Source organism: Gadus chalcogrammus, chromosome 3, assembly GCF_026213295.1.
Source record: "Gadus chalcogrammus isolate NIFS_2021 chromosome 3, NIFS_Gcha_1.0, whole genome shotgun sequence".
Lineage (NCBI taxonomy): Eukaryota > Metazoa > Chordata > Actinopteri > Gadiformes > Gadidae > Gadus > Gadus chalcogrammus.
Window position 1 is genome coordinate 8,985,730 of NC_079414.1, and position 27,819 is coordinate 9,013,548.

The following is a 27,819-nucleotide window of genomic DNA, read 5'->3' on the forward strand; positions in this document are numbered from 1 at the left end:
AACAGCTCATCGGAATAGAAAAGGATCATATATACGCCTCAATCGGAATACAATTCTCTCTCGGTTTGGGGTGGGTGCGGCTATTTTTTAACCTAGAGATGGCATAAGCAGCTTCAGTAGTTTGCAATTGGTCGGCGTCGGCCTATAGGCTACTTTTATGCACATCGACCGCTTTCAAGGAAAGTCGATTTTTTGCCTCATTCACGTCTTTCTTATCACTCTGCAGTCCGGTAATTTATCAACCCTGGCGAGTGACGTCAAGGTCTTTGGCGGAATATTTCTCTGCTTTCACTACGAATGGTAAAAATAAAAAAATAAAAAAAGGCACACCGTGTGAAGATATATTTTCGTTTTTGCAAATAGCCGTGTAATAAGCGGGATAATAGAACGTCGCCGGTCATTATCGAAAGTAATACCCTTCAGGGCGAAGCAAGACACCTCCGCTTCGCGTCAGGGTCCGGTTCGCCCTGTCGGGGCTTATTTTTCAGATAATGACCGGCGTTCTGTACATTATCCGCTTACAGAACAGCACTCTCTCTCTACCAACAGTCTTGGCTGCGCACTCTCATCCACATACGTATTGTTTGCGGCGGAGAAAGGGGTAGGCCTAGATATAAAGACCAGACGAGAAACTGACGTTGCTTTGCTGTCCTCCTTCTTCTTAATTGAAGGAGCAGGCAGAGAAAAGCTCTCTCCTGCTGGGCTTTCATTAAAATAAAATACATAAAAATGTCACCAAAACTTGAAAGCCGACGGCAAGAATTAAATGAGAATTAAATGACCAAAATCGTGAGGACTAGGCTTGCGACCCACACACACATGTGGCGCTCGCGCGGTCGTAGCTCATTGGCACCACCTATTGATCATTATGTGCCAATGCACAGCCTCTCATTCAAATGACTTAGGGGTCATTTGACCCCTCTGTGGCGCTAGTAGTAAGTAAAAATGGCCCGGCGTTCCTAGTGTTAAATACACAATACACAGTGTGTTGGAATCATGTTAATGTGTATTTAAAGGCAATTCAATTTGTGGAAGAAATTGCGGGGGGGGGGGAATATAAAACAAATGTCTATCTACCAAAACTTTCGCGACCCCCCTGCAGTACCTCCGCGGACCCCCTAGGGGTCGCGGACCCCCTGTTGAAGACCTCTGATCTAGGATATAAATTCTCCCCGTCAACTATAAAAAAGGATGGATTTATTTTTATTGCAATACAAATATACCATTTTAAAAATGTATAACCTTGTTTACACTTTATGAACATCTACTTCTGACATGGCTCCATGCATTCGCCGGTTTCTTTGAAAACAAATGCACATGGCTAGCGTAGAAGTGCATGGGGAAGGGTCGTCAACGAATTGTTACGACAGTGTTGTAAAATATCTACTACGAAGCTGAAGGGGGCGCTGTGTAGAGAAAAGTGCGTGTATCAAACCAAGAAAACAGCGAAGAAATGGCCGATCCTGCATAGTGGGCCTTTAACACAGTCAGGATATTCTGTTGAATCTGCCTCTGATTCCCTCACGTTTACCTCAGTCTAAATTCTAGCTTCTGATTGGTTAGTTCAGTCACGTGATGGGTCCGAACAAGGAAGTGTTGTGAGTTGAAAAGTAAAGTAAAGTACCGCTTGAGAAAGTCATCCGACCGTCTCCCTGCTGTTTATTCTCCTAAAGAGTGATCAACCACCACATATCGAACCCTCATGTTACAATAATTCAACTCGAGTTATTTTTTTTTAATACAAGTGGTGAGTACAAAATGCGCCTATGCCCAGCTCCCAACCCAACTTTGAAAATAGATTAACGGCGATATTTTTTTTATCGCCCAATAAAAGTTCCGCGTTAACGCAGCCGTTAACGCAGATAACTGCCCACCATTAGTTTTTACCCTTGGATTCCAAACCATCCGACGCCGCCCTGAGGTCGGATGAATAGGCTTAAGCTCATACAGGCAGGGGTTGACACTAAGGTTTCAAAAGCACTTGCCCATCGGGCAAGTACAGGTCAGGTTCAACTTGCCCGAATGCAATGTTCACTTGCCCAAATTATAATCAGAATCGTTAACGGGCCTCTTTTTGCCAGGCACCCGGCCTGGTTTAGGGGGCGCTCAGAAAAATCATCTGAAGCTGAATGTTAGCTTCCACACATGTTGTGTTTAAAAAATAACAAACTTCTCTTTGTTTACTTATTTACTTATTTATCGAGCGGTCACATCGTGCCATGAAGTGATTTCAGTCCACCGTTCCAACCTATTAAAGCTATCACCAAGTTATATGTAGACCTGCATGATTTTATGCAAATGTACATAACTAAATGTCAGAGGTAGTAGCAAAGATATGTCTTTTTAACTTTCAAGTTTCTTGTAGCTCTAACTGAATAATCACAATCGCATTTCTAGTAGGGTTGTCAGTCACGATACTGGATTTTCTAACTTCAACACTATTCCTGGAAAAATATAGATATTCTATACCATTTTTTATATCAGGGGAAAAGTTTTTTTCAGGAAAGAACATACCCAAAGTAAATAGATTATATCTCCACAACTGCAAGGGCGATAATGTCATCTTTGGGCCAAAAGAAAGATTGTTGTGCAAGTGAAATATTCAATGGGGATAATACTTGGTTAAAGTGAATAAAGCCATGGAACACAGCATAAGTGGAAGATAACATTTCCACCTGAAATAATTATCAGTATCAGTTGGTCGTTATCAGTTGGGAGCACTGTCTTACTATGAGACACAAATAAAGGTAGATAATATATCTTACAATTTTGACACTTGACACCTCTATTTAAACTTCAGGGCAATCGAATGCACCAAGCCAAACACTCGCGAATAAATATATGGCCACTAGATTGCGCTAAAGAATATGTTTTCTGTTTGAAGGCAATTTACCTATTTCCTAAGAAACCTTCTCTTATTCATTGATTGAAAACACCATGTTAAGTTGCAAAATGTGGCCCAGATACTGGATAATCTGTTTATGGTGGTTTTATTCGATCAGAATCAACTTTGTAGACAAAAATCACAAAGGTAATACTTCATTTTTGGTTGTTAAAAGAAAAGGGGACGTTTCTTCTTAAGTTGTTATTTGCGAGTTTTAGTCACAGAATGATATGGTTTGGACTGTTGGAATAAGTGGAGGCTCAGCTTTCATGTAGGCCTAATATATACAGTAGTTTGTGAGGGTCCAATTTCGTGAAAAAGATCGCTATTGCTGTGTGCATGTGCACAGTTATGAAACCCAAAACCGTGTTCTTGACTTTCCTTGATAATTTGCCTGAATCCAAAGTACTTCCAAACTGCACTCCTCCATCACTACTCCATTTAACTTCTACCTAAACCGTTCGCGGAGGTGCTGCACTTGAGATGCTAGCTGTGTTGGCTAACCTTTAGCGAATCACTGCCAGAGACCGCACTGCGAGTGAGTGACAGAAGGCGGGGCTATATTCGCGCTGAAGCGATGCGTGTCTGTTAACTCGCTTTCCGAGAGAAGAGAAGACAGCGCGCTGATCAATTGCAAATACTTCTATTTTGTGTGGTTTTGAGGAACAAAAGGTTGTTCTGCAGTTTCTAAAAACAATTTGAATAAATAGCTTTTATATTAACATCCACCCATAATCCACTTGCCCGTTCGGGCAACCAGAAAAAATCTCAACTTGCCCAAACATTTTTTTTACTTGCCCCGGGCAAGCGGGCAACCGTTAGTGTCAACCCCTGTGTAATACAGGTATGAATTTTTGTCCTGCTCAGCCTCCATACTTTGCCTTTCAGAAGACCTTTAGGCCGGCTCAGGAAACCGTAGCCGACAGCACTCGGAGCGATGAGAAAAGAGTGACTAGTTTTAGAGATCAGCGTTACTGACTTTTTCTTGGGCGGACAAATGTCTGACACTATTCCAGAATATCTGGAATAGTATATATTTGGCATATATTTGGGATATCTTCCGGACGTTATCTACTAATAATTAAATAATCACAAAGTCCACATTTAAACGACAAACGACACAAACTAAGTTTCTTCAGTAAATGCCATTTATTAAATTAGCCTAGGCAAAAAAACATAACAGCCATTCTCGGCAAAAATGGTAAACTGGTAAAAAAATAATTAATTCTATAATTGCAATTCTTGCAGGCTACTTTCGGCGCAACTTCATGGCATGGAAGTGCTCCGCTGCTCGCGAAAAGTTGAGGTCTTTCAACCCCGGCCCAAGGCTCGATATGCGCATCAGCCTCGTCACCTTTTCCTCAGCTAGGCAGTTTCTGATAGCGGTTTTAATCCTGTTTTTGAGAGAAAAGCCTCGTTCCGCAGGAACACTGGAAACTGGGATTACTGGTGATTTTGGCCAGCTTTGCCCAGTCGTGAAAGATTTGTGCTTTCACACCAAACGCGACGGGGCGACAAGATCCCATACAAAGTGAACGTAGAGACGCGTATTGGCCGAATTTTTTGCGAGAGAAAACCGGCGAGAAGTTTTGATTTGTCGCGCCACACTTTCGCTGTGCACAGGCGAGCGCGTTCACGAGGATTTGTGCCGCGACAAATTCGCTCGAGTTGAAATATTTAACCTTTGACGCGAATTTCGCGTGATGACAGCCAATCAGCGTTCAATAGCGTGGCCACTGAGTGACATGTGTATGTGCAGGGTGCGGGTGCACTGCGCGCGTTCATGAATTTCACGTTCGTGTTTGCCTCCCTGGTGAGCTCGGCCAGGAACCGCTACTGGTTTTCATATGCTACTGATTAATTCATACATAAATGCGAACTTCTTTCTTTTTTTTCTCGGACATGTGGGCCGTTTACATTTTATTATACCGGCCATGCGTGCGTGCAATCGGCCAATGTCCGGCTATAGCCGGCTAACGTGAACACTGCTATGGACATTGTAAAAGGCTTGGGCATGTACTTGCAAACTGCTTTCAACTGAATGGTAAGAATAGCTCTCCATGCAATTCGTAGTCCAATTCGTTCCATGAGAATGCTAATTGTATTACTTCACTTCCCCCGACGCCTCGGAAAGACGAGAAATTTTGTCAAGCTTTTGCAACATTTATTACGGATGCGTATGTCACTTTGCCGGGTGCGCCTGATTTGCGCGTGCCTATAAAAATGCTTCATGACACTGCGGCTTCAGAGTTTCGTGTTGGAAGGTGTGTTGCCTATCGATGACCAGTCTTATACCGTAGAATGTACTTGTACAAGGTTTTGAAATGGGTTTTGTTACCTCTCCATGAGGTTTCACTCGTTTCCAGTTTAATTACCGGTGAATTTAAGATGAGCATTCGTCCTTCTCTCCCTGTCAAAGATTTAGCAAATGGAAATTATTGTGGGCACCAAAAAAATATCGCTCATTTTTATTTATCGCGCTATTTATTGATTTATGCGACAGGCCTAGTGCTGACATTCACAAAGGCAGCCATGGATCGTCGGCAAGAAATCACAGCATCTTAAACGCAAAAAAACAACTGCCTGCTAAGTAGTTCCAGTTAAATTATCGGTTCAGCCTTCAAAACGAAAGCTGGTAAATTTGTACAAAATGCATTCAACTGTTATCCGAAAACGCTGTTATACGCTAGTATAGACCGTATAGCAGTGGTTTTCAAACTGGGGCGCCAGAGCTCATCAGCACACGTGAGAAAAAATTAAAACCAGAAAAAGGTACAGAAAAACACACGAAGACGAAGGCGCAAAGTCAAAGACGCAAAGTCAAAGACGCAAACTCATTGCTCCCAATCAGGTAGAGGTGAGCTAAAAAGGAGGCTAAACTGGCAGTTTACAGATTAAGATGTTCAAATGTAATTTAAATTATGTTTAGAATGTTTCAAAAATATGTTTTAAATGTTTCAAAAATATGATCAAAGATGTTTAAAATGTGTAAAATATGATCACAGATGTTTAAGACATGATCACAGATGTTTAAAATGTGTAAAATAATTAAAAGATCTTTCAAAACACAGGGATTTAGAAAAAACAATTGGGGGGGTGGGGGGCTCAACTGAAATTGGTTCTCTGAGGGGGGGCTCACTCTCACACTTTGAAAACCCCTGCCCTATAGTACCTGTGGTATAAAGGCTGAATCAGTCTATACTTTCAACATATGCCGCTTTTCCACTGCATGGTACCAGCTCGACACGACTCGACTCAGCTCGCCTTTTTTGCGTTTCCACCGCGATCTAGTACCTCAAGTGGCTGCTTTTTCTAGTACCGCCTCGCTCTAGGTTCCAAGCGGCTGAGCCGATGCTAAAAGGTGACGTCGGCAGACGGCCGGCCACTGATTGGCCAGAGAGTGTGACAAAGTCACGAGAGCGACATGGCAACCATGCTGGTAACGATAGAACAGCCATAGTAGCGCCGCAGCCAACATATTCCACTTCTTCAACATGCCAGCTAATAATACGAACACGAATACCATCGCATCGATGTTCTCCATTGTTGTTATGTGGGTTCTGTCCATGTGTGGGTTACGTAGGTGTTGTTTGCGTCGCGTACAAAAATACGTCACGGCCCTTTTGCGCAGACGACCCCGCCCACGTCCCGGAGGTACTATTTGCGGTGGAAAAGCACCCGCGCTGCTACCGTGTCGAGTCGTGTCGTGTCGTGTCGAGTCGAGCTACATGTGCGGTGGAAAAGCGGCATTAGAGTACATATTTATAATTCATCCCATCCCATCCCAGCCTTTTCCCAGGCATTATTCCTTCTTCTTTTTAACATGGATAGGATAGTAAATAATCCCTAACCCAAATAATCAAATAATCCCCCTATAAATGAATGGTCTTAATTTATTTTTTATGGCAAGTGACCATGGTATAAGCGGGATAATGCCCTTGGACACCTGTCCAACATTAGTTCCGTCCGTTAATTCTTGTTTATTGGAATGGGAAAAATCAATTAACGGTCCAAAGGTAAAAAATTGGTTTTGACAAATAATCGAATATTCTGACCCATCCCTAGTTAATATAAGGCACATTCACGGACACGAAAATGTTGTGGCAGATGCTTTCTCGCGTATAGATAGGAAGTGTAAATAATTTTTTTTTTTTTCTCCTAAATACCTTTCCCTTTCCAGTTGAACTGCGGCAGAGTAGTCAGCTGAAGTTGATGAGTATATGTCATGTATATATCATGTCATATATGTATATATTCTGAAATATGTTTGGCCGCTGGTTTAAATACTGCCTAAGTCAACCCCCCAATTTATTTCTTTAAGGGTGGGGATGTCACGCGGTAGTGCTGGGTGCGCTTGGGCTTGTGCTGCTTTGCACACTTGTACCTTTTGTAATCTGCTTGTCAACTTTTCTAAAATATGTTATATTTGTTTTTACCCTTGGTGGTTACTTTCTGCACGCTAAGGTAAGAGTAAGAGTAGGAAGATAGCTTCCACTGTTTTATTGGACCGCTGTCGGGCACTGGAGTTAGATAACCTGCTACTCCCAGGCAGTATGCTTTAGGGTTTTTCCTTTACAATTTTTCTTTTCTGTTATGTGGTAACCACCTAGGCCAGGGGTGCCCAACCAGTCAATCGCGGTCTACCAGTAGACTGCCGACAGATCCCAAGTCGACCGCGAGGGGTGAAGAAGAATTATTATTATTATTTTTTTTTTTTAAATAAAATAAAATTTGCGCGGGACATATACGTGCGGTAGCGCATGCGCTGTCAACAGCAGTTGAAAGCCGTCAACAGTAGTTACGCACTCCTAAACGTTGGCATGGCTGAGGGGAAACGAGCTAAGACCTACCATTTTCACCGTGGGAGGAAGATTATTGATTATTGTTGAGAAGGTGCCGTGCGCAGACGGAATGGTCGATCTCGGGAGGTTGGCTACTTGAAAAGTAGATCTTGGGTCAAAAAAAGTTGGGCACCCCTGACCTAGGCCATTTCTGCTGAGTTTTTTTTTCTTTGTGGCTGATACTTGTTTCACATGCGTGAAACCGTAAGATCACCGTCAACCAGTAAAACATTGTTTTCTCCCCGAAAACCTGTCATCAGTCTTTATGTTGGGTTATCCAAAGGCTGCTGATTTTATGTATACTGGACACCATAACACCGAGACACCCACAGAAGGTCAGCATCACAGAACCATGACCCGAACATTGACCCGTCACGTTAACGTAGACACAAGGGCCCAGCGCTGCCTTATCCAACCGCTGTTAAGCTCTGGGAGGACTGAACGTCCACTACCGACCCATGGTGGGCGGATACACGTCTCTGCGTCGTGACCAGGAGCCTGCTTCTGGGCAGAACCGGCTAGTTACGTTTCTAGTGCCTACATGTCCATAACTTTCATATCAAAATTCATATCTCGATATTTTCAAGCAGAATGTCGATATAAGATATATATCGATATTTGTTGACGCAATAAAATAGTTGCCGTTGCCACGCTCCAACCGCACCGGAAGGAAATTAGACGAGGATGGAAGATGGAACACCGGGGAATTACACTATTTAGTGTTTGCTGTGGTGCTTTAGATTGCTGTGCAAGAAAAGCCAGCAATCATCCACTGTGGATGGTTTTAGTTGACTCCTCCGCTCCTGAATATCATATCCAGCACCGGAGAAGTCTCAAACGCTTGCTGCGCTGGATGCACTAAGCAGGGATAGCGAGCATAAATCTGGTAATCTGAGCAATGAACAACCGTGCTCTCCCCACCACGATAACACACCAAAAGAGTCATCTTTAGGTGTTTTGTAATGTAATGCAAGCAGTAACTTCGTCCCGATACTGCGGAGCCTCATCACTGGAATCCTCTGCGTCCGATAGTGTGTGCAGGGGCACTGCTCAGGCACTGCTCTAATCATTTTCAAATGATGATTTGTCACTAATAATGATTTTTTTATTTGGCCTTGACAATTGCAATCTCAAAACCCGCGACCGTCCCGTGTTGTTCAGGTGTCCGACCCGACCGCACCCGAAAAACAGTACATTATTTTTCACCCGTTTAATCCAAATTGTGTGGGTCACCCGTCAGGTACCCGCGGTAACCCATGCAGGACTCTGAAGCAGAGTGAGGAAATAGTAGGCGGGAGGCGCGTAACGGCTTTTTTGGAGCAAATGTGCTGTAATCTCAACGCAAATTAAATATATCTATGTGACGATAGTATCTCGTTCCATATCTCGTTTGAAAAAATATCAATATATTTAAAATATCGATATACCGCCCAGCCTTACTTCCTACCATACGTTAGAGTGAAATTAAAGCTCAGTATCCCAGCACCAGGTCACAGACCCAACAAGAGGAGGGGGGGGGGGGGGGGGGGACTCACCGGCAAGCTGGGCGGTGACCGCCTGGAAGGGCAGCTGTCTGAACTCGGGGATCAGGGACCTCAGCTGGCTGCTGCTCACCAGCTCGTATTGGCCGTAGTCCAGCTCATACACAGACACCAGGCCGGTGGACAGAACCCCCTTCAGCAGCACCCGGTGCCAGCTGGGGGAGAGAGACCAGCGTTACATCCCAGCTAGAGGGAGGCCGGGGACCAGAGGTGGCGGAGGAAGGACGACTGAACAGGTCATTCCTCCACCATGCACAGAGAGGTGTAGGTGCGGTGTTGCAGGCTGACTGCAGCAGTTGTCCTACTTGCGGTCTATTTTGGCGGCGTAGACGTGCTCTTTGTGCAGCAGCGGGATGCTGGAGGAGGTCTGGCTCTGGTTGTAGTACAGCACCATCTCCCCCATCAGCACCACCAGCTTGTACAGGTCCTGCCAGGGCTGCACCACAAAGTGCCCGGGGTGACACGCGACCGGGACGAACACATCCATGTTCTGACCCGCCTGGAGGGAGAGACAGATACAGAGACTGAGATTCTATGCATTATGTCTTTGGCGTTTTTAATTAGCTTACAAGTCAAAGTCCATAAAATAATTCCATGCTAATTAAGGCACTGGACAGTGTCCATGTTTCAGAAGGGATTCGTAGTTCTGCTTCAACTGAAGGTTCCTCTATGCTTGCGTATGAGGGCCTATCGTGTTTGTTGGTGTTGTCTAACACTGATGTAACCCTATGACTTGTGTCTGTAACCTTGTCCTATGTCTGTAACCCTATATCTTATGTCTGTAACCCCCATGTCTTATGTATGTAACCCTATGTCTTATGTATGTAACCCTCATGTCTTATGTATATAACCCTATGTCTTATGTATGTAACTCTATGTCTTATGTATGTAACCCTATGTCTTATGTCTGTTACCGCTATGTCTTATGTATGTAACCCTATATCTGTATATATTGCCAATGAAGCCTAACTTTTGAGATCATCAATATCAACGGCTGTTCAGAACAAGCTCCACAAACCGCTTCATTAAACAGCCAGTGAACCCAAAACCATTCTTTTGCTTTAAATGTGGTCATTATTCCTGCACAACGTCGACATAGTAATGTACGCCATTTTATCACCGTTACTAAATCCTAGATTTAGAAAAGGGGTAAAATACTATGTATTTGCCATACTCCCGAAAAACACTGACGACCAAGGGGCACCGGCAGCGTGGTTTGTGTGCAGCTCTGTCTCAGCAGCGGTTGACTGCTGTTTCCGAGTGAAAGTTTAAGTTTTTAGGACATAAAACTCCACTTGTGTGTGGGCGGTGAAGCTCCGTCCGAGCAGAGATGTATTTCATGCCCCACTTCCGAGTGAGGCTTCCCTATAGTATAGCGCTACGCTGTGTAGCACATTTTATACACAAAATCACTCCTTAAAATGCACATACACACATATTTTTAGTTTGTTTAGTGAATAACAATAATATGATTATATTTTAAGGCCAATTCGCCCAGTCCTAGTTCCAGTACTAGTATCATTGGCTTATTTTTGTTTAGTACAACAATCCAAAAAGGACGTCCATGGGTCGTTGTGACCCTGCTGAACCACCGCTCCAGTTACCTGAGGGAGCTCCACCAGGGGAGGCATCAGCAGATGATTCTTGCACACCGTGGGGAGCTTTAATGGGGCAGGTTTGGAAGGAGAGTCCCCTGCTTCAGGCCGGGCCTTGGGGAGCACAGCGCTCACAGACTGACCATTCAGAGACAACTTTTCTACCAGGGAACTGAGATCACCTGGAGGGAGACAAGAGAGAGAGATAAATACAGAAATGTGCAATCACAGCAGCATGTTTTGTTATCATTGTGATGGGAACAAATATGCATGTAGCCAACGGTTACCACCATCTAGTGGTCTGAAGTAAGATTATCCTCATCACAGCATTACTATTTATTTTTACGACACGTGTGAGCACATATACAAACTCAGTGACTCAACCATTCTGGTATTTTAGACTGTACTGCAATTCCATTGGTCCATGACTATTTTGCAAATCTATTGGTCCATTTTAGACTGTACTGCAAAATAAAAAATATCGGTTGGCTGCCAGGTCGGCAATAACCCCACTGGTCCCACGGAGAACGTGCGCGGACCAATGACGCCATGCTGGTCCCACTGGAACAGAGTGGATGTTGCGGCAATAAGAACCAGATGACCAGCCCAGATGGACGGTTCCTCTCTGACCAGGCCAGGGGGTGGCCGGGGGGTGTACCTGCGTCCAGCGCCATGTAGTTGTTGTTCTCCTCCTTGCGCTGACCCAGTAGACCAGAGCGGACCAGCTGCTGGTTCAGGCTCTGGTCATCAGAACCAGAGAACAGAGACACCTGGAACACCGCCGCACCTTCACCGCTCTGCTGCACCTCCTCCACCTGGGAATCAACACAACTCTGAACTCTGTTGCACCTTCTCCAGCTGTAACACACACACACACACACACACACACACACACACACACACACACACACACCCACCCACCCCCCTCTGCTGCACCTCCTCCACCTGCAACATAAACACCTCTGAACTCTGCTGCACAGACACAGCCCAGAGCACTGTGGTGAGCGAGTACCTTCATGCTGCAGGGCATGTTGAGGACTGTCTGTCTTATCCAGAGGAGAGCTTCTGGACTCCAGGGACCCGAGGGGCGATCCAGATCCGCTAGAAAACAGCGCACCGCCTGGCGGAACCGTAGATGTTTACCATATAAAACCTTTATACCAGTGCTGCTGCAGGACTACGCTACAGGGAACTACAGTAGAAAGTTCTGACCTGGGCCGGGAGGACGGTGAGGTCGGTGAGGAAGGGAGGCGGGACCTCCCGGAGCTCAGTGACCTCTATGGAGGAGCTGACCCCGAGGTCAATGAAGACGACGTCCATCACGCGGCCGCCGTGAAGGTTGTAGATCTACAGTCACACCCCACTGTTAACATCCTGAGGTTTTCATTTTATATTTGTATTGCCTTACGGTATTTTTGTGGTTATATTTGTACTTGTATTTTTTCAAGAAATTTAAAGAGGCGCTGTAGGGAAAATTTAAGAGCTATAATTTCAGTAATTTGTTATAAATGGAACTGCCATCCGTCAGCGCCTTTTTTTCGAATCTGCGGCTTATATAACGGTGCGGCTAATCTATGGATTTTTACAGCTAACGGCCACTATGGGACCTCCTAAATCTATGGATTTTACAGGTTACAGCCCACCAACTCTATGTCTATGGACTCTATGACCGCCAACCGCCCCCCAACCTTTAAGCGCCGGGCTCCAGCAGGAAAAGCTGAAGGCCGGAAAGGAGTGAGACAGGTAGCACGCAAAAGTAAAAGTGGAACGGAGAGTGGTACGAGAGACAGAACGAGAGCAAGACAGACATTACGAGAGCGACACAGCCATCTCTTTCCCGACAATCCCCTCTGTGCACGAACCCTTATATATGGTAATTAGGGCTGGCCCGAATTATTCGAATATTCGAATACTCGTTCGGAAAATTAGTATTCGAAGCTTAAATCAGTATTCTGAGCTTCGTTGTTTTTTTTCCACTACGTGACGTTACCAGAGCGAGGGAGGCAAACTATAAGCGTCAGCGACACCAAGCAGAGAAGCGAGAGAGGTGGAGGAAGAATAGATATCTTGTTTCCCTATACTTTATAACACAACATTAGCGGGATCTCGGGAAGAAAAGTCATACTTAGCGAAATGCTAACCTTAGCTTTGTTGTTTACGTTCGCTGTACAGCGCTGCGCCAATAAACTGTGACTGGCTTGCTGCAGAGCGTGAGCGTCTTGGGAATACCCAGTCAATATAATGGATATAATATGGACACATAAGACCATCAATATTCGGTATTTGTTATGGATTTATTGTACAAATTCCCTGAAAAGATGCACGTTCCAGGATGAATTGAAAAGCTCCCATAAGGGCTAGATGGCAGAGGACAGCTGATTTGGAACGGAACAGCTGTTTGCTTTCACGGGGAAAAACTAAAGGAACTTCAACCTACTTAGGCCTACTAATTAACGTTCAAAAGCTATTAAATCTTCAACAAAATATGCAGATACTGTCAAAATCGGTTCCATGGGAGTATGTAGGGATTATTAATGTTGTTTTTGATGGTGTTTTTTTCTGGAACGAGTATTCGAATATTCGCTCGGAAAAACCAATGAGTATTCGAAGCCTGAAAAATGGCATTCGGGCCAGCCCTAATGGTAATTAAACATTAAAACACCTGTGGCTTATAGTCCAGTGCGGCTTATGTACACATCATTCAATTTAGCTGCCGAGGTTTATACTCCGGTGCGGCTTATCTTTCGGAAAATATGGTAAATGACTGATCAAGCTGCACTTCTTGGCACCTGGTGACTAACTAAATATCAACGCATGATTTTTCCACCTTTTAAAATAAGTACCTGTAACGCTGACACAGGTTCAGATTTTAAGCCGAAATGTTTGGACATGCTGCAACGCAGATTTCTTTGTTATGAAATATTTTTGTTCACTTTTATGGTTAATTTATAGAATACAGATGGCAGCATCCAATATATAACCTCTTCCTTATTGTAAGAGTGAAATACAATCTTCCTAATCCCTCCATTTAGTTTCCTAGTATTTAGTTGTGCCCTTTCTTTGGTGGACTGTGCCCCTCAAAAAATTTTTCCTCCCAGTCCGATTGTTGGTTTCTAAATCCTTCCCTCTTCTACTCTTTTCTGCTCTCTCTCCTTACAGCTCTCAATTATCACGACAGCACCTTAAGGCAAACATCTCTCTCTGGGTGAATGGAGAGCGGTACCTCTGCTCGGGACCACTTCCCTCTATGACGGGCCAGACACAGCTTCCCGCTGAAGGGTTGGGACACCAGACACTCCGACGTCACCTGGAGACAGCACTGCAGTCAGTAAGACAGCACTCCACCACGCACCAACGGCACCTGCTAACACGCGGCCACGTGCTAACACGCGGCTACGTGCTAACACGCGGCTACGTGCTAACACACGGCTATGTGCTAACACACGGCTACGTAATAACCCCCGGCTACAGTATGTGCTCAGGTTGAAAATCGGTTTGTTTATGTTTCTGGGTGAAAGGTCCCTTAGTGTCCGGTACCTGACTGGAGAAGAAGGCCTCTATCTTGGCCAGCAGGCCGCTGAGAGAGGAGCGCCCTCTACAGGGGAGCTGGCAGGAGAGGAACCCATCTGAAGACACGTTGGTGACCCACACGTCCTGGTACCTGCTGCTTACCTGCACAACACACAGCTATCATCATCATCATCCCACCCTGGTACACACAGTTATCATCATCACACCCTGGTACACATAGTCATTATCATCATCATCACACCCTGGTACACAGTCATCATCACACCCTGGTACACAGTTATCATCATCAAACCCTGGTACACAGTCAGCATCATCATCACACCCTGGTACACACAGTTATCATCATCAAACCCTGGTACACAGTTATCATCATCAAACCCTGGTACACAGTCATCATCACACCCTGGTACAAAGTCATCATCACACCCTGGTACACAGTCATCATCATCACACCCTGGTACACAGTCATCATCATCACACCCTGGTACACAGTCATCATCATCATCATCACACCCTGGTACACAGTTATCATCATCACATCCTGACACGGACACCCCTACCCCCCAGCATCAGTTACCCGGCCCGGTCATGACTCACTATGAGGGGGGCGTGGTCCTGGGCGGCGTGGTCCTGCAGGGCCTTCCGGCAGGCTGCGTTGATGTTGAGGTCATCGTCCTGCGATGTGTCGTAGAGGACCACCAGCGGGGGCTTCTCTCCTGGACACGCCTCCACCGTCTCCATCAGCAGGATGCGCCCCACGGCCAGGCGCTCCAGAGCCGACACAACCACCGGCTTGGAGCTCCATGCCTCCAGACCTGAGGGCCCACAGAACCATGCTGTGTCCTAGGTGTAACTCTACCTGCTCGCTGGACTACAAGTGTGTTCTAGGTGGTGTAACTACCTGCTAGCTGGACGAGGAATGTGTTCTAGGTGGTGTAACTACCTGCTAGCTGGACTACAAGTGTGTTCTAGGTGGTGTAACTCTACCTTCTAGCTGGAATACAAGTGTTTTCTAGGTGGTGTAACTACCTGCTAGCTGGACGGTGGTGGCCTGGAAGGGGAGTGTGAGGAAGTCCTGAGGCAGAACGAGTAGACTGCTGGAGCTCACCTCCATAGAGAAGCCATAGTCCACATAGTACACCTGGTGTAAGATAACATGGTACACCTGGTGTAAGATAACATGGTACTCTTTGTGTAAGATACCATGGTTCACCTGGTGTAAGATAGCATGGTTCACCTGGTGTAAGATACCATGGTTCACCTGGTGTAAGATACCATGGTACACCTGGTGTAAGATACCATGGTACACCTGGTGTAAGATACCATGGTTCACCTGGTGTAAGATACCATGGTACACCTGGTGTAAGATACCATGGTTCACCTGGTGTAAGATACCATGGTTCACCTGGTGTAAGATACCATGGTACACCTGGTGTAAGATAACATGGTACTCTTTGTGTAAGATACCATGATACACCTGGTGTAAGATACCATGGTACACCTGGTGTAAGATACCATGGTACACCTGGTGTAAGATACCATGGTTCACCTGGTGTAAGATACCATGGTTCACCTGGTGTAAGATACCATGGTTCACCTGGTGTAAGATACCATGGTACACCTGGTGTAAGATACCATGGTTCACCTGGTGTAAGATACCATGGTACACCTGGTGTAAGATACCATGGTACACCTGGTGTAAGATACCATGGTACACCTGGTGTAAGATACCAAGGTACAACTGGTAAGAGGTAGTGCAACTTCCTATATGAAAGCCACCTAATGGAGTTGATGACCTACCAGGGCAGTAAAAGTTGCCAATACTAAACAAAGTATCACACCTCACCTTGACCTTTTCAGAGGCCATGTCCTCTATGACCTGGACCCTGGCCAGCTCATCTCCAGCTTCCCCGGTGACCGCGGCCAGCTGACCAATGGCAGGACTGGGCAGGGTGTCGGGGGTGGGGCTCTGGGTGTAGAAGGCGAGCATAGCGTTCTCCATGGACTCCTGGGCTTTGGAGTAGCCCTTGCCGACGTACCTGTTGTCACAGAGAAAGCACGGCAGAAGCCAAAGGGCATTCAGGGGAGAGTCCGATCAATATGCCAATTTCTACGTTACTGTAACATCAAGAAAGAACCCCATCCTGCATTCTCATTGGTTGTTCGTCACAATTACACAGGTCACGGCCAATCCGATGTAGGGGAGCAGCATGATAATATAATGCCATATGACAACAAAGCAGCAAACAAAACCCCCGCCTCATGATCACCACATGTTTGCGTGTTTGAGAGTATGAGTGTGTGAGAGTGGGAGTGCAAGTGAGATTGTGTGTAAGTATGTATGTGTGCAACTGAGTGCCCTATGTTGCACCAGCCTCCTACCTGACGGTGACCCGGTCACTCCCCCGGGCTTCGGTCACCAACACCGAGGGGTACTGCTCCGTTGGGAGGGTCAGGGAAGGGAGCGCCTGGACTCCCAGAACCGGGACACCAGAGGCAGGGGCCGTGGAGCAGCACGGCTCCGCCCTCTTGCTCTCTGCTTCCCTCCGCTCATACAGAATGGCCTGAAGGGGACAGAGGGGAACGCTAGTGTTAAGAGAATCTTCTTGTTCCCTACAAATGCATTATTTCCGGAGTCAACCATTTGCTACTGAAATGTGGGAGTGCACAGATTTAGTTCCCTTTATAGTACAATACTCAATACCCATAATGCACCGTGAATTAAGTGTTCAACTGATGATGTGGTGGTAGTCACAAGCAAACTATAAGTTGTGGTTGTGATTAGAACAGTGAGGCAGAGAACCACTCAAGCGTAATCACAACTTGAGTAGCTACAAAATAAAATACCCTACGACTGGTGCATGTTAAACACCAGGAGGTGGTCTACAGAGCATTGTGTCCCCCTGACCTTGCTTCGGTCATGTGAAACAGGGTAATCCACCGAGCAGATGTCCTCCAGCAGTGACAGCTGGGCCAACACAGCCTCGGGGAAGGCCATCTTGTATGTGTCCAGGAAGAGCTGGGGCAGGGCGTGGGTCCACAGCCCGTTGCTGTACTTCGACAGGAGCTCCAGAAGCCTATCCTGCAGCTCGGGGCTCAACGGGCTAACGGCGGAGGAATTGGGGGGAGAGCCAGCAGCGTTGGAAACGGCGGTAGGCATATTAGGGGCGAAGCCTGGGCTCCGGGAGGGGCTCCAGAGGCTGGCAGAGGCCGTCGAGGCCGAGTCTTTAACTGGGGAGCTCTCTGCAGAGGTGGGGGAGAACAGGTAGGTGGGGGGGGTCAGGGGGCTGCCAGGGGAGATGGGGGAGAAGGGGGAGATGGGGCTTGGGCCGAGGATGGACGCCGGGTTGGACATGGTGAAGCTATTGGAGGGGAAGGCTGGTCTGGGTGAAGGGAGGGAGGTGAGGCTGGTGAAGGAGGAGGATGGTTTGGGTGAGGGGAGGGAGGAGAAACTTGTGAAGGAGGAGGAGGATTTGGGTGAGGGGAGGGAGGAGAAACTTGTGAAGGAGGAGGATGGTTTAGGTGAGGGGAGGGAGGAGAAACTTGTGAAGGAGGAGGAGGATTTGGGTGAGGGGAGGGAGGAGAAACTTGTGAAGGAGGAGGATGGTTTAGGTGAGGGGAGGGAGGAGAAACTTGTGAAGGAGGAGGATGGTTTAGGTGAGGGGAGGGAGGAGAAACTTGTGAAGGAGGAGGATGGTTTAGGTGAGGGGAGGGAGGAGAAACTTGTAATCGAGGAGGATGGTTTGGGTGAGGGGAGGGAGGTATAGATGGTAGAGGGGAAGAATGGCTTGGGTGAGGAGAAGGAGGGGGAGACTGGTTTGGGTGAGGGCAGGGTAAAGGGGGAGGAAGGGTTGGGTGAGGGCAGAGTGGAGGGGGAGGCTGGTTTGGGTGAAGTGAAGATGAAGGGGGAAACTGGTTTGGGTAAGGGCAGAGTTGAGGGGGAGGCTGGTTTGGATGAAGTGAAGATGAAGGGGGAGGCTGGTTTGGGTGAGGGCAGGGTGGAGGAGGAGGCTGGTTTGGGTGAGGGCAGGGTGGAGGGGGAGACTGGTTTGGGTGAGGGCAGGGTTGAGGGGGAGACTGGTTTGGGTGAGGGCAGGGTGGAGGGGGAGGCTGGTTTGGGTGAGGGCAGGGTGGAGGGGGAGGGTGGTTTGGGTGAGGGCAGGGTGGAGGGGGAGGCTGGTTTGGGTGAGGGCAGGTCGGAGGGGGAGGCTGGTTTGGGTGAGGTGAGGGTGAAGGGGTTGCCGCTGGGTCTGCCTGCCGTCGGCTTAGGAGGGAGAGGTGGGTAGAGCAGCCGGTCAGTTCTGTTGCTACTGTTTAGGTTTTCCACCTGCACAGCAAAGGAGAAACCCAGTAAGGAATTCAACCAGACACCTGTCCAAAGCAGTCTAGAACAGGCAGACATTAAACTAGGCATCCAACAACAAACAACTATCTGAATTTACAAAAAACAAAACGGGTCTCAGATATCACAGGAGAAGATTCTTTGGTTTGTTTCCAAAAGGCAGTACCTGGGCTGTACCACTTCCGGTGGGGCCCCTCTATACAAAATCGACTTGGTAGCGACGTTGACAGTTTGTGAGTGTTGCGGCTGTTGCGGGCTGCCGGAAGGCGCTGCAAGGAACTTTTATGAACGGAATAATGTTATCCCGCAGTAATCAGCCCGACAGCCCGGAGAGACGTTAATGGCCCACCGGGCTTTAGTTAAATTTGTTGGTGCCTCTATTCTTTTAGATGTTGAGTGTTACTCGTGAGCGCGCAGCCAGCAGGTACTTTTTTCTGCGTGCCGTGGGAGTTGACCGCCGGTGTGGCGACGTGATTTGTTAATGCTGTGGAGAGCGGAATTTAATGGCTGCTACACGAGTTGACTGCAGACTATTATTGTAGCTAGGAATTATCATGGTAGCAGAAGACGGCTACTTCTAAAAACTACAAATTGCCTCCGGGTTTTGACGAAGCGAAGTCCTACGAGAATTGGAAAAATTAAGTGGAAATGTGGAAACGGGTGACGGACTTCGACGGGAAAAAACAAGCGCTAGGGATATTGCCCTGGAAATACCAGCTGACGATCTGGATAAGGATAATGGAATGACCACGTTGATTCAGTAACTTGACAAAGTCTTCATGAGAGAAGAAAAGGACCAGGCTTATGAAGCATACTGAGTTTGGTCGGATATCACGGAAAGATGACGTCCCGATGGGGGAATATATTGAGGACTTTGAACAGAAATACAACAAGATCCGTAAGTCTAATATGTATCTGCCCGATGCGGTTTTGGCATTTAAACTACTGGACACAGCCGTTCTCGATGTCAAAGACAAGCAACTGGCTTCAGCTGCATGTGGAACACATACTTTCGCTGACATGAAATCGGCGCTCAAACGAGCGTTCGGAAATAGACAGAGGGGAAAGCGGGAACCATTAGCGTGAGTTATAGACGCTGTATACTACACAGACAACACAAGAGGCCAGTCACGAGCCCAAAGTAGCCAAGCTCGAGGACCACTTGCAGGCACTAACCCGGTTGATAAATTCGGAAGAGGGACTAAGTGTGGTATTTGTCAGAGCACATACCATTGGGTAAAAGATTGTCCACACAAGAAAGAGCATGTAAAGATGGCAAGTGAAAATCAGTGCAGTGAAAACCTTGATGAGTGTAACATAACACTGTTTTCAAAGGAATCTGATGAGATATTCATGGTTGTAGCTCTAGGCTCGGCTGTAATTTACACAGCTTGAACAAGAACAGTCTGTGGTGAAAAGTGGCTCGATAACTATGTGCAGGGACTGGATGAGAGCGAAATAGAGCAAGTGATAAACATGGAGAGCAGCAAGCCTTTGAAGTTCGGAGATGGTAAAGTTGTACACTCCATTAAAAAGATCAAGATTCCAGCCAAGGTAGGGAAAGCAAAATGCTGCATTGAAACAGAAGTAGTACCATGTGACATCCCTTTACTACTAAGTAAAGCTTCGCTAAAGAGAGCAGGAGCTGTTTTAGACTAGTAGAATGATACAGGAACAATGTTGAAACAACAGGTAGCTCTAGAGCAGGGATGCCAGGCTTACGGCCTGCGGGCCGGACACGGCCCGACTGTATGTCACATCCGGCCCGCGGGTGATAAGGGGAGAATATATGTATTTATTTAATTTTTATAAATCTTTTTTTTTTTTGGAATCCGTCAGTTGTTCTGTTACTGCGGCTGGTCTGTTATGTCAATAACTGTTCATCCTTCATCTCCATTCCATTTCGAAACGTGTTTAGAAAACACGCTTGTTTCATTAAAATTAATTAACTAGGGCTGCCACCAGGGGGCGCCCCCAAAACTTTTGCCGCCCCCCAACGCATTCGCCGCCCTAGGCGATCGCCTAGTTCACCTATGCAAGCCTCCAATAAATAAAATAAAAGTAATTAACAGCTTACACTTGTGTTATTTATAGGAAATGTATTTTGTTGGCACCTACTCTATTTTGTTGCATTTCTCCTTTATAAATGTAGGCTACTTGCATGGATAGGAAAATGTTAAGTTTTTAGAGGGGAGCTGTCTCCTGCTTTAGGCTATGTAATTGTAGGCCTCATTGTGAGGCTATTTTGGGGCCAATGCAATTTATTTTTGATGTCTAGGCCTTCAAGCATAATTTAAAATAGCCTACCTATCCATGTGTTGAGTCAGTGTTTGGCCTTTTCAGGCCTTTTCAGTCCGAAAGTGTAATCCGGCCCCCTGAGGTCTCACTTGAAAAAAATCTTCCCCCCTGACCATTTTCACCCTGGCATCCCCGCTCTAGAGGTTACATCCTCAGGACATTACTGTATAAACATATCAGATAAAGTCTCCCCAAGTGATACATATGACATAGTGTAAGCCTTTACTGAAACTTCACAAGCAGTTTGGCCATGCCTCAGTTGATAGACTGAAGAAACTGCTGATGAATGCTGGAAATGTTGATGAAGAGAACGCTACTATTCTGGAAGAGATAGTGAGCTAATGTGAGATATGTCTCAAGCACAGCAAGCCGGAGCCTAAGCCTGCTGTTGGCCTGCCCATGGCTTCTCGATACGAGACTGTAGCAGTGGATTTACATGAACTAGAACCAAATGGGTGGTACCTTCACATTATCGATCATTTCACTCGCTTAAGCACTGGTAGCATCGTCACCTCCAAGAAGCCAAGCGTGATAGTAAAACACTTCATTCATTCATGGATTACCATTCACGGTCCACCGGGCTTTTCAGTAGCTACTGCTGGCTACAGCCCTTTGGGTTATGGTTTGATGGAGCGCCATAACCAAACACTCACGGAGACACTGTTGAAAGTTAAAAGCGACAACAGATGTGACTGTGGAACGGCCCTGGATCGGGCACTTATGGCGAAGAACACAATGCAGAATGTCCATGGCTTCAGTCCATATCAGCTTTTTTTTGGACGAAATCCAAATCTTCCATCTGTCCTAGTCGATAAGCCACCTGCCTTGGAAGGCACTACTATCAGTGCATGGGTGGGACAACATATAACAGCATTACACAAAGCAAGAAAAGCATTCACTGAGGCAGAGTGCTCAGAGAGAATAAGGAGAAACCGGGGACAAGTATGAAACCGGGGACAAAGTCTATTACAAGAGGATGGACTGTGTTAAATGGAAAAGCCCTGGAGTTGTGCTCAGACAAGATGGAGTCGTAAATAATCTGCAGCCTGTTCTCATGGACTCATCTAGAGCTTTGGAGTGTGATTCTCCTCACAGACTGAGACTGACAAGTTGAGGTCAAAGATAGGTCAGCTGCTATGGGTGGCTAGACAAAGCAGGCCAGAAATCATGTTTGATACGTGCATTCTTGCATCCACCCTAAAACATGTTACTGTGCAAACAATGCATGAAGCAAATAGTTGTAAAGAAACCAAAGTCACAGATGATGAGTCTTTGAAACTTGTTGCTTCTATGGGAAACCTACCTGACGGTGGAACACAAGGGGGGCATCTCAATGTACTGATGGGCAAGGAAGGGATATTCTCACCTGTCTGCTGGCAATATAAGAGGATCAGGAGAGTGGTTCCGAGTACACTGGCAGGAGAAACACTTGCTCTTGCTGATGGGATTGACCATGCCATATTTCTGTCATCCCTCTACTCTGAACTCACCACAGGAAATGTCACAAAGGGCATCTTGCCGGTGATGTGTGTCACAGACAACTACTCTCTTGTGGATGCCATCAAGTCCACCAAGTCTGTGACAGAGAAAAGACTGAGACTAGAAATAAGTAGAGATGTTCCGATACCATTTTTTCCCTCCCGATACCGATTCCGATACTTATGCTGTGGGTATCGGCCGATACCGAGTACCGATACCAGTATGTTACAAAAATGACTGTGATATGATTATCATTGTGGTAAGGCCTGGGTCAGGTTAAACCCTTTGTAAATGAATGAATGAATAAGGCAAATTAAAGCCATTTATTTTTAAATAGAACAGTATAAAAAACAGTAGTGCAACAGCAACTTAAATAATAGTTATTTAAAAAAAATAATAAAGTGTAGCCACAATTTCTTTAAAGGAGCATTTCACCGGTGCAGACATCAATATGTATTGAAATTGGGTCCTATATGTAGTCGAATAATAAAATAAAATTCTAATTTGGTGCCGTCTTGACCGAGAAAAGGCAGAAAGTGACTTTTTGGCGCTTGTGGATTGAAGACAACAACTCCCACCATGCACAGCTTCGCTGGCGGCCACTCCCGCTGATCATCTCCGCCTATCGGACACCTCCTTGTTCCATCTACTAATGGAACAAATCAGCGTAGAGCTTGAACCGACGTCACTAGAGTAGTGACGCTTGCACAGAAGCATACGGCCGTCATCTTTCCTTATTCTGGGTGGAAATAGTAACATAGTTACGCCATTAAATGCGTTTATGTAAACATTTTTAGCGAGAAATGTGCATTTTAATTTCATAATGTTCGCTCGTTGAATTTGAAGGATCAGATATTGTTAATATGCACATTAACGTTTGAACATCGTTACCATGGGAGTGACCGGAGTTGTCAGAACGCTTAATAAAGTTTGACTTTATCTGACTGTTTGTTGACATTCTCTATAGCACAGCTCGGTCTTGTCTATGCTATGCGCCTAATAATCCGGTGCGCCCTATATATGAAAACAGTTCTAAAATAGGCCATTCATTAAAGGTGCGCCTTATAATCCGGTGTGCCTTATAGTACGGAAAATACGGTAGTCCTCGTTTGTATTTCTTTCGAAATGGTGAACTTTTGCATGGAGCCATCTTCTATGTCAGATCCAGTACCCTCCGCCAATGTACTTCAGTTTTATCAACAGCCTCTGTTATCTTAGCTTCAGACGCTGTGGATGTTAGTTTCTGCTGGTGAAGTCCCACCCACTGGCACTGCTCTAATAGGTCTGTAGCGTCAGTGGGTCCCACCCCCTCGTCGTGCTCTTTAGCGTGACGCGTCTTCAAGTGTTTTATTAAGTTGCTAGTGTTGAAATTAGCAACACTCGTGCCACCCCTGGAAATCTTTTCACGGCATACGTTGCATGTCGCAGTCTTGCTGGTGGGAGCATCCAGCGTGAAATATTGCCACACCGCCGACATGATAACGCTAGCTCCTTGATTGACAGGTGATCAATTCTTCTTCGCCCCTCTGAAACAGCAGGCTGCAGATGGCAGCACAGCGCAACTGTTTTAAGAGCCGCGAAGAAGAACTGTGTCAGCGCTAACGGAGCTAACCAGTAAATAGCTTTCTATTTTAATAAATTACGTGGTATCGGAGGTGCCTGGACTCCAGTACTCGCCGATACCGATACCAGCATTTTCGGCAGTATCGGAGACATTTCCGATACTGGTATCGGAATCGGAACAACTCTAGAAATAAGTGGCATTAAAGAACTAATCCAAACCAAAAGGATCCAACATGTTCTTTGGTCAGCTACAAATGAACAGCTGGCAGACTGACCAAAAAAAGGAGCTTCTTCCCTGCTCCTTCTGAAAGCCCTGAAGGATGGGAAGTGGAAGCTTGAGGAGTGACTGTTAATGACTAAAACAAAACAAATGACTGTTGAAATCATTTCTGGTTGTTGCTGTTATTTTAAAGAGACTGTTAATGTTTAAAAACTGTTACTGTTCGTTACTGTTTTTGCTTTAAAGGGTTATTTCTCACTGAATATTATTAGTCAAAAGTCAGACATTTTTATTAGCAGTTTTTTATTTTTTTTTAAAAGAGGAGATTGTTAAGTTTAATTTGTTGGCGCCTCTATTATTTTAGTTGTATTGCTTTTAGAGTGTTACTCGTGAGCGCGCAGCCAGCAAGTACTTTTTTCTGCGTGCCGTGGGAGTTGACCGCCGGTGTGGCGACGTGATATGTTGATGCTGTTGAGAGCGGAATTAAATGGCTGCTACACGAGTTGACTGTGGACTATTATTTTAGCTAGGAATTATCAACGGGAATTCTCCCGCCTACCACTCCGCAACCGTGTGTGTTATTTACTGGTTTAAATAAGAAATGTTATAGTATTTCCCATCTTTGCTGAGCAAGAGTTTTGTTCGAAAGTTCAGTGATTGAAACAAATAAAAGCCTGGGCTGTTGAAGCTTTACGGTAGGCCTACCACTGTCATGCACCTACCCGATGTCAAGTAGATCGGGTTGAATTCACTGCGGGTCTCTCTTCTTATATCCATCTTACCAAATATATTTTATTACCGTCCTTCTGAACACTCTGATCTCACTAAAAGGCTAGCAGCATGAAATCAAGGGATATTTAGAATAGAAATTCATCGCGAGTTAACTATGAAATTAATGGGATTAAATATTTTAATCGTATGACAGCACTAGTTATTTTATAAATAAAATAGTTCAAGGCCACTTAACACAGTGCAAGCAGACTTAAATAGCCCTTCATATCAGGGCTTTTCCAACATTGAAATTATTTGGTGGTTTTCCAAATTATTTCATATTCCGCCAAGGCAAAACACCAAAAAGTCAAGTGAGAGAAAGTGACAAAGACTTCAGTGTTTCCCATACATAGACCAATGTGTGGCACAGCGCCACAGAAGGAACACAGAGCGCCAAAACTTGATTCTGTTTTTTGGTTGTTTTTTAAAGGTTGGGTATGGGATTTGCGAAATGCCAGCAGATTTTGAAAATACACAACTCAAATGGTCCTACCCCCTCTCCTTCAACGCTGACTCTGACTCCACCCATTCCAAGTACATGGACGCGCAATCATGCACGAGCGAACAGATGCGCGAGAGCGAGTCATTTGCTAGTTAGCTAGCTCCAGTAGCTACCGCAGGATAACAACAAACAGAAGCTTGCTCTGGGTCACGAGGTTTGAGTACGTGCACGAAGGGGTCGCGCGAGGGGGACTGCAGTACGACCGTTTGATTGACGTACTTACTGTCCAATGCAACTCGGTGGGTCTGGAAATCATTGGCTGGAGTTTTTCGAGCCCTGCCCGTTCCACAGATGATTGACTTGTTTGATTTTCATGTCAGTACTTCTAACTCAGTGGCTGTAAGTGGGTTATGATAAGGATTTCAAGTAATTTTGCAAAAATGGCCAAAAAAGCGAATTCCATACCCAACCTTTAAGTAATTTTGAAATATAAATATTGTTCCGTTCATTAATCTCCGCATAGCACTCTTTCTCCCTGCCATTCTCGTTCACACGCACACAGGGACAAGCGTGCATACGTGCCAATGGTGCGCTACCACTTATGGATAAACCCGCATTACACTGATACACTGCATACACACTGACATCAGACTCGCCCGCGCCTCCTCTCAACGAGCCTCAAGGAAAACCCGAAGCAGTGGGATATTTGCGATTAATGTGAAATGCGGTTATAGTTTATATATATTACGGTGTTAGACCCCCAGCCCGTTGTGCCGGCGATTTGAATTCGCTCTGCAGCAGGGACTGGAGATCGGGAAGATCAGGAAGTGGGCCGGTCCACTATGAAATGTATTTTGTGCGCGATTGCTTGATTATGCAAATGAGCAAATGCGAAACGAAAGACGAGACGTACCATGCAGATGTGGGACCAGGTGTCCAGCTGTTGGAGGGCCTGAGGGGGGATGGCCTGAGCAAACATCTCCAGGTACACCCCAGGGAGTTTGGACAGCCACAGGCCGCTGCAGTGCTTTGACAGCAGATCAGAGAGTCTGCTCTGGACTAACTCTGGGTTGTAGACCTCTGGCTGTAACCACGGGGACAAGGAGATGTTGGTGAGATTATTACACCAGTTTACAGCTTAATGGACGGTTGCCTTCTTGGTAGCCGGATGTAATCCCTTTCAACGGAAGATGGATGACCGACTTCCAAGACATTGATAGATTTAAGTTGATTACCTGTGAGGAAACTGGCTCCTGAGGCCGTCGTTCTGTAAAGTAACATGACAATAATTTCAGCAATGTATAAAGGTTTGAATACTAACGAAAAACATTCAACTTAATATATCACGATGAAATGGAAAAAATAATTGGCATGATATGTGGAGGGCACATCACTCATCCACCAATTCACAAACTTGGAGGGAATTCTCATGGAAGAATCTGATTTGTTTCTTTATAACACCAAAAGTGAAAAGTAAGCCGCTTCACAAACGTCAGAAATGTTGGCGGTAATGTGGGTCTTATGATGTTGACCATTCACATGTTTTTTGGAATTGTCAGAAAATAACTATTTTGGAAAATGGTTTGAGGTATTAAAGCAAATACTAGGATATGAGGTCCCCAAAAGTAGTTTGGGGCTCTATGTGAATTTCAAAAAGAGGATATTATTGCGAGTTAGGGCTGCTCTATTATGGGCAAAATCATTAATGTTTTCAAAATCATTTGAAAACATGTTGTATTTATTCAGCATGTCTCGCCCAAAAAATACTAACTGAGAACTTTGAAATTTTGCCTTAAAGGGGTAGTCATTTTGGACATAGGGCCTAATTCCTAGGGATGGGAACCGAGAACCGGTTCTTGTTCAGAACCGGTGCCGAGTCAACCGATTCCTTGGAATCATTAGCAAGCCTGCTTAACGATTCCGCTCATCGGTTCCGGTCGTGGCAAATGCGTCATGACGTCACACACACACTGCTTTGTTTTGGTTCAGAACGCAGCAAACATGGCGCCGCCGAGGAAGAAGCGCATTGTGCGTTCACACCAAACGCGACGGGGCGACAAGATCCCATACAAAGTGAACGTAGAGACGCGTATCGGGCAAATTTTTCGCGAGAGAAAACCGGCGACAGGTTTTGATTTGTCGCACCACACTTTCACCGTGCACAGGCGAGAGCATACACGAGGATTTGTGCTGCGACAAATTCGCTCGAGTTGAAATACTTCAACTTTGACGCGAATTTCGCGTGATGACAGCCAATCAGCGTTCAACAGCGTGACAACTGAGTGACATGTGTAACGTAACAACCAATCAGC

The 27,819-nt window shown here is 45.8% G+C and overlaps 1 protein-coding gene across 1 annotated transcript in view; it reads right to left on the bottom strand.

Moving 5' to 3' along the window:
* LOC130378658 (tudor domain-containing protein 7A-like) overlaps positions 1-27,819 on the bottom strand; it is a 60,053-nt gene that overhangs the window by 4,478 nt on the left and 27,756 nt on the right. The window contains exons 8-23 of the mRNA XM_056585372.1: positions 26,743-26,774; positions 26,421-26,591; positions 18,181-18,719; positions 17,301-17,679; positions 16,775-16,956; positions 16,239-16,431; positions 15,422-15,533; positions 14,990-15,207; positions 14,399-14,533; positions 14,085-14,168; positions 12,074-12,208; positions 11,874-11,981; positions 11,520-11,676; positions 10,871-11,043; positions 9,572-9,765; positions 9,261-9,421 (exon numbers count right to left, since the gene is read on the bottom strand). Coding sequence (XP_056441347.1) covers positions 9,261-9,421; positions 9,572-9,765; positions 10,871-11,043; positions 11,520-11,676; positions 11,874-11,981; positions 12,074-12,208; positions 14,085-14,168; positions 14,399-14,533; positions 14,990-15,207; positions 15,422-15,533; positions 16,239-16,431; positions 16,775-16,956; positions 17,301-17,679; positions 18,181-18,719; positions 26,421-26,591; positions 26,743-26,774 — 2,973 coding nt within the window. The remainder of the gene's footprint in view (positions 1-9,260; positions 9,422-9,571; positions 9,766-10,870; positions 11,044-11,519; positions 11,677-11,873; positions 11,982-12,073; positions 12,209-14,084; positions 14,169-14,398; positions 14,534-14,989; positions 15,208-15,421; positions 15,534-16,238; positions 16,432-16,774; positions 16,957-17,300; positions 17,680-18,180; positions 18,720-26,420; positions 26,592-26,742; positions 26,775-27,819) is intronic.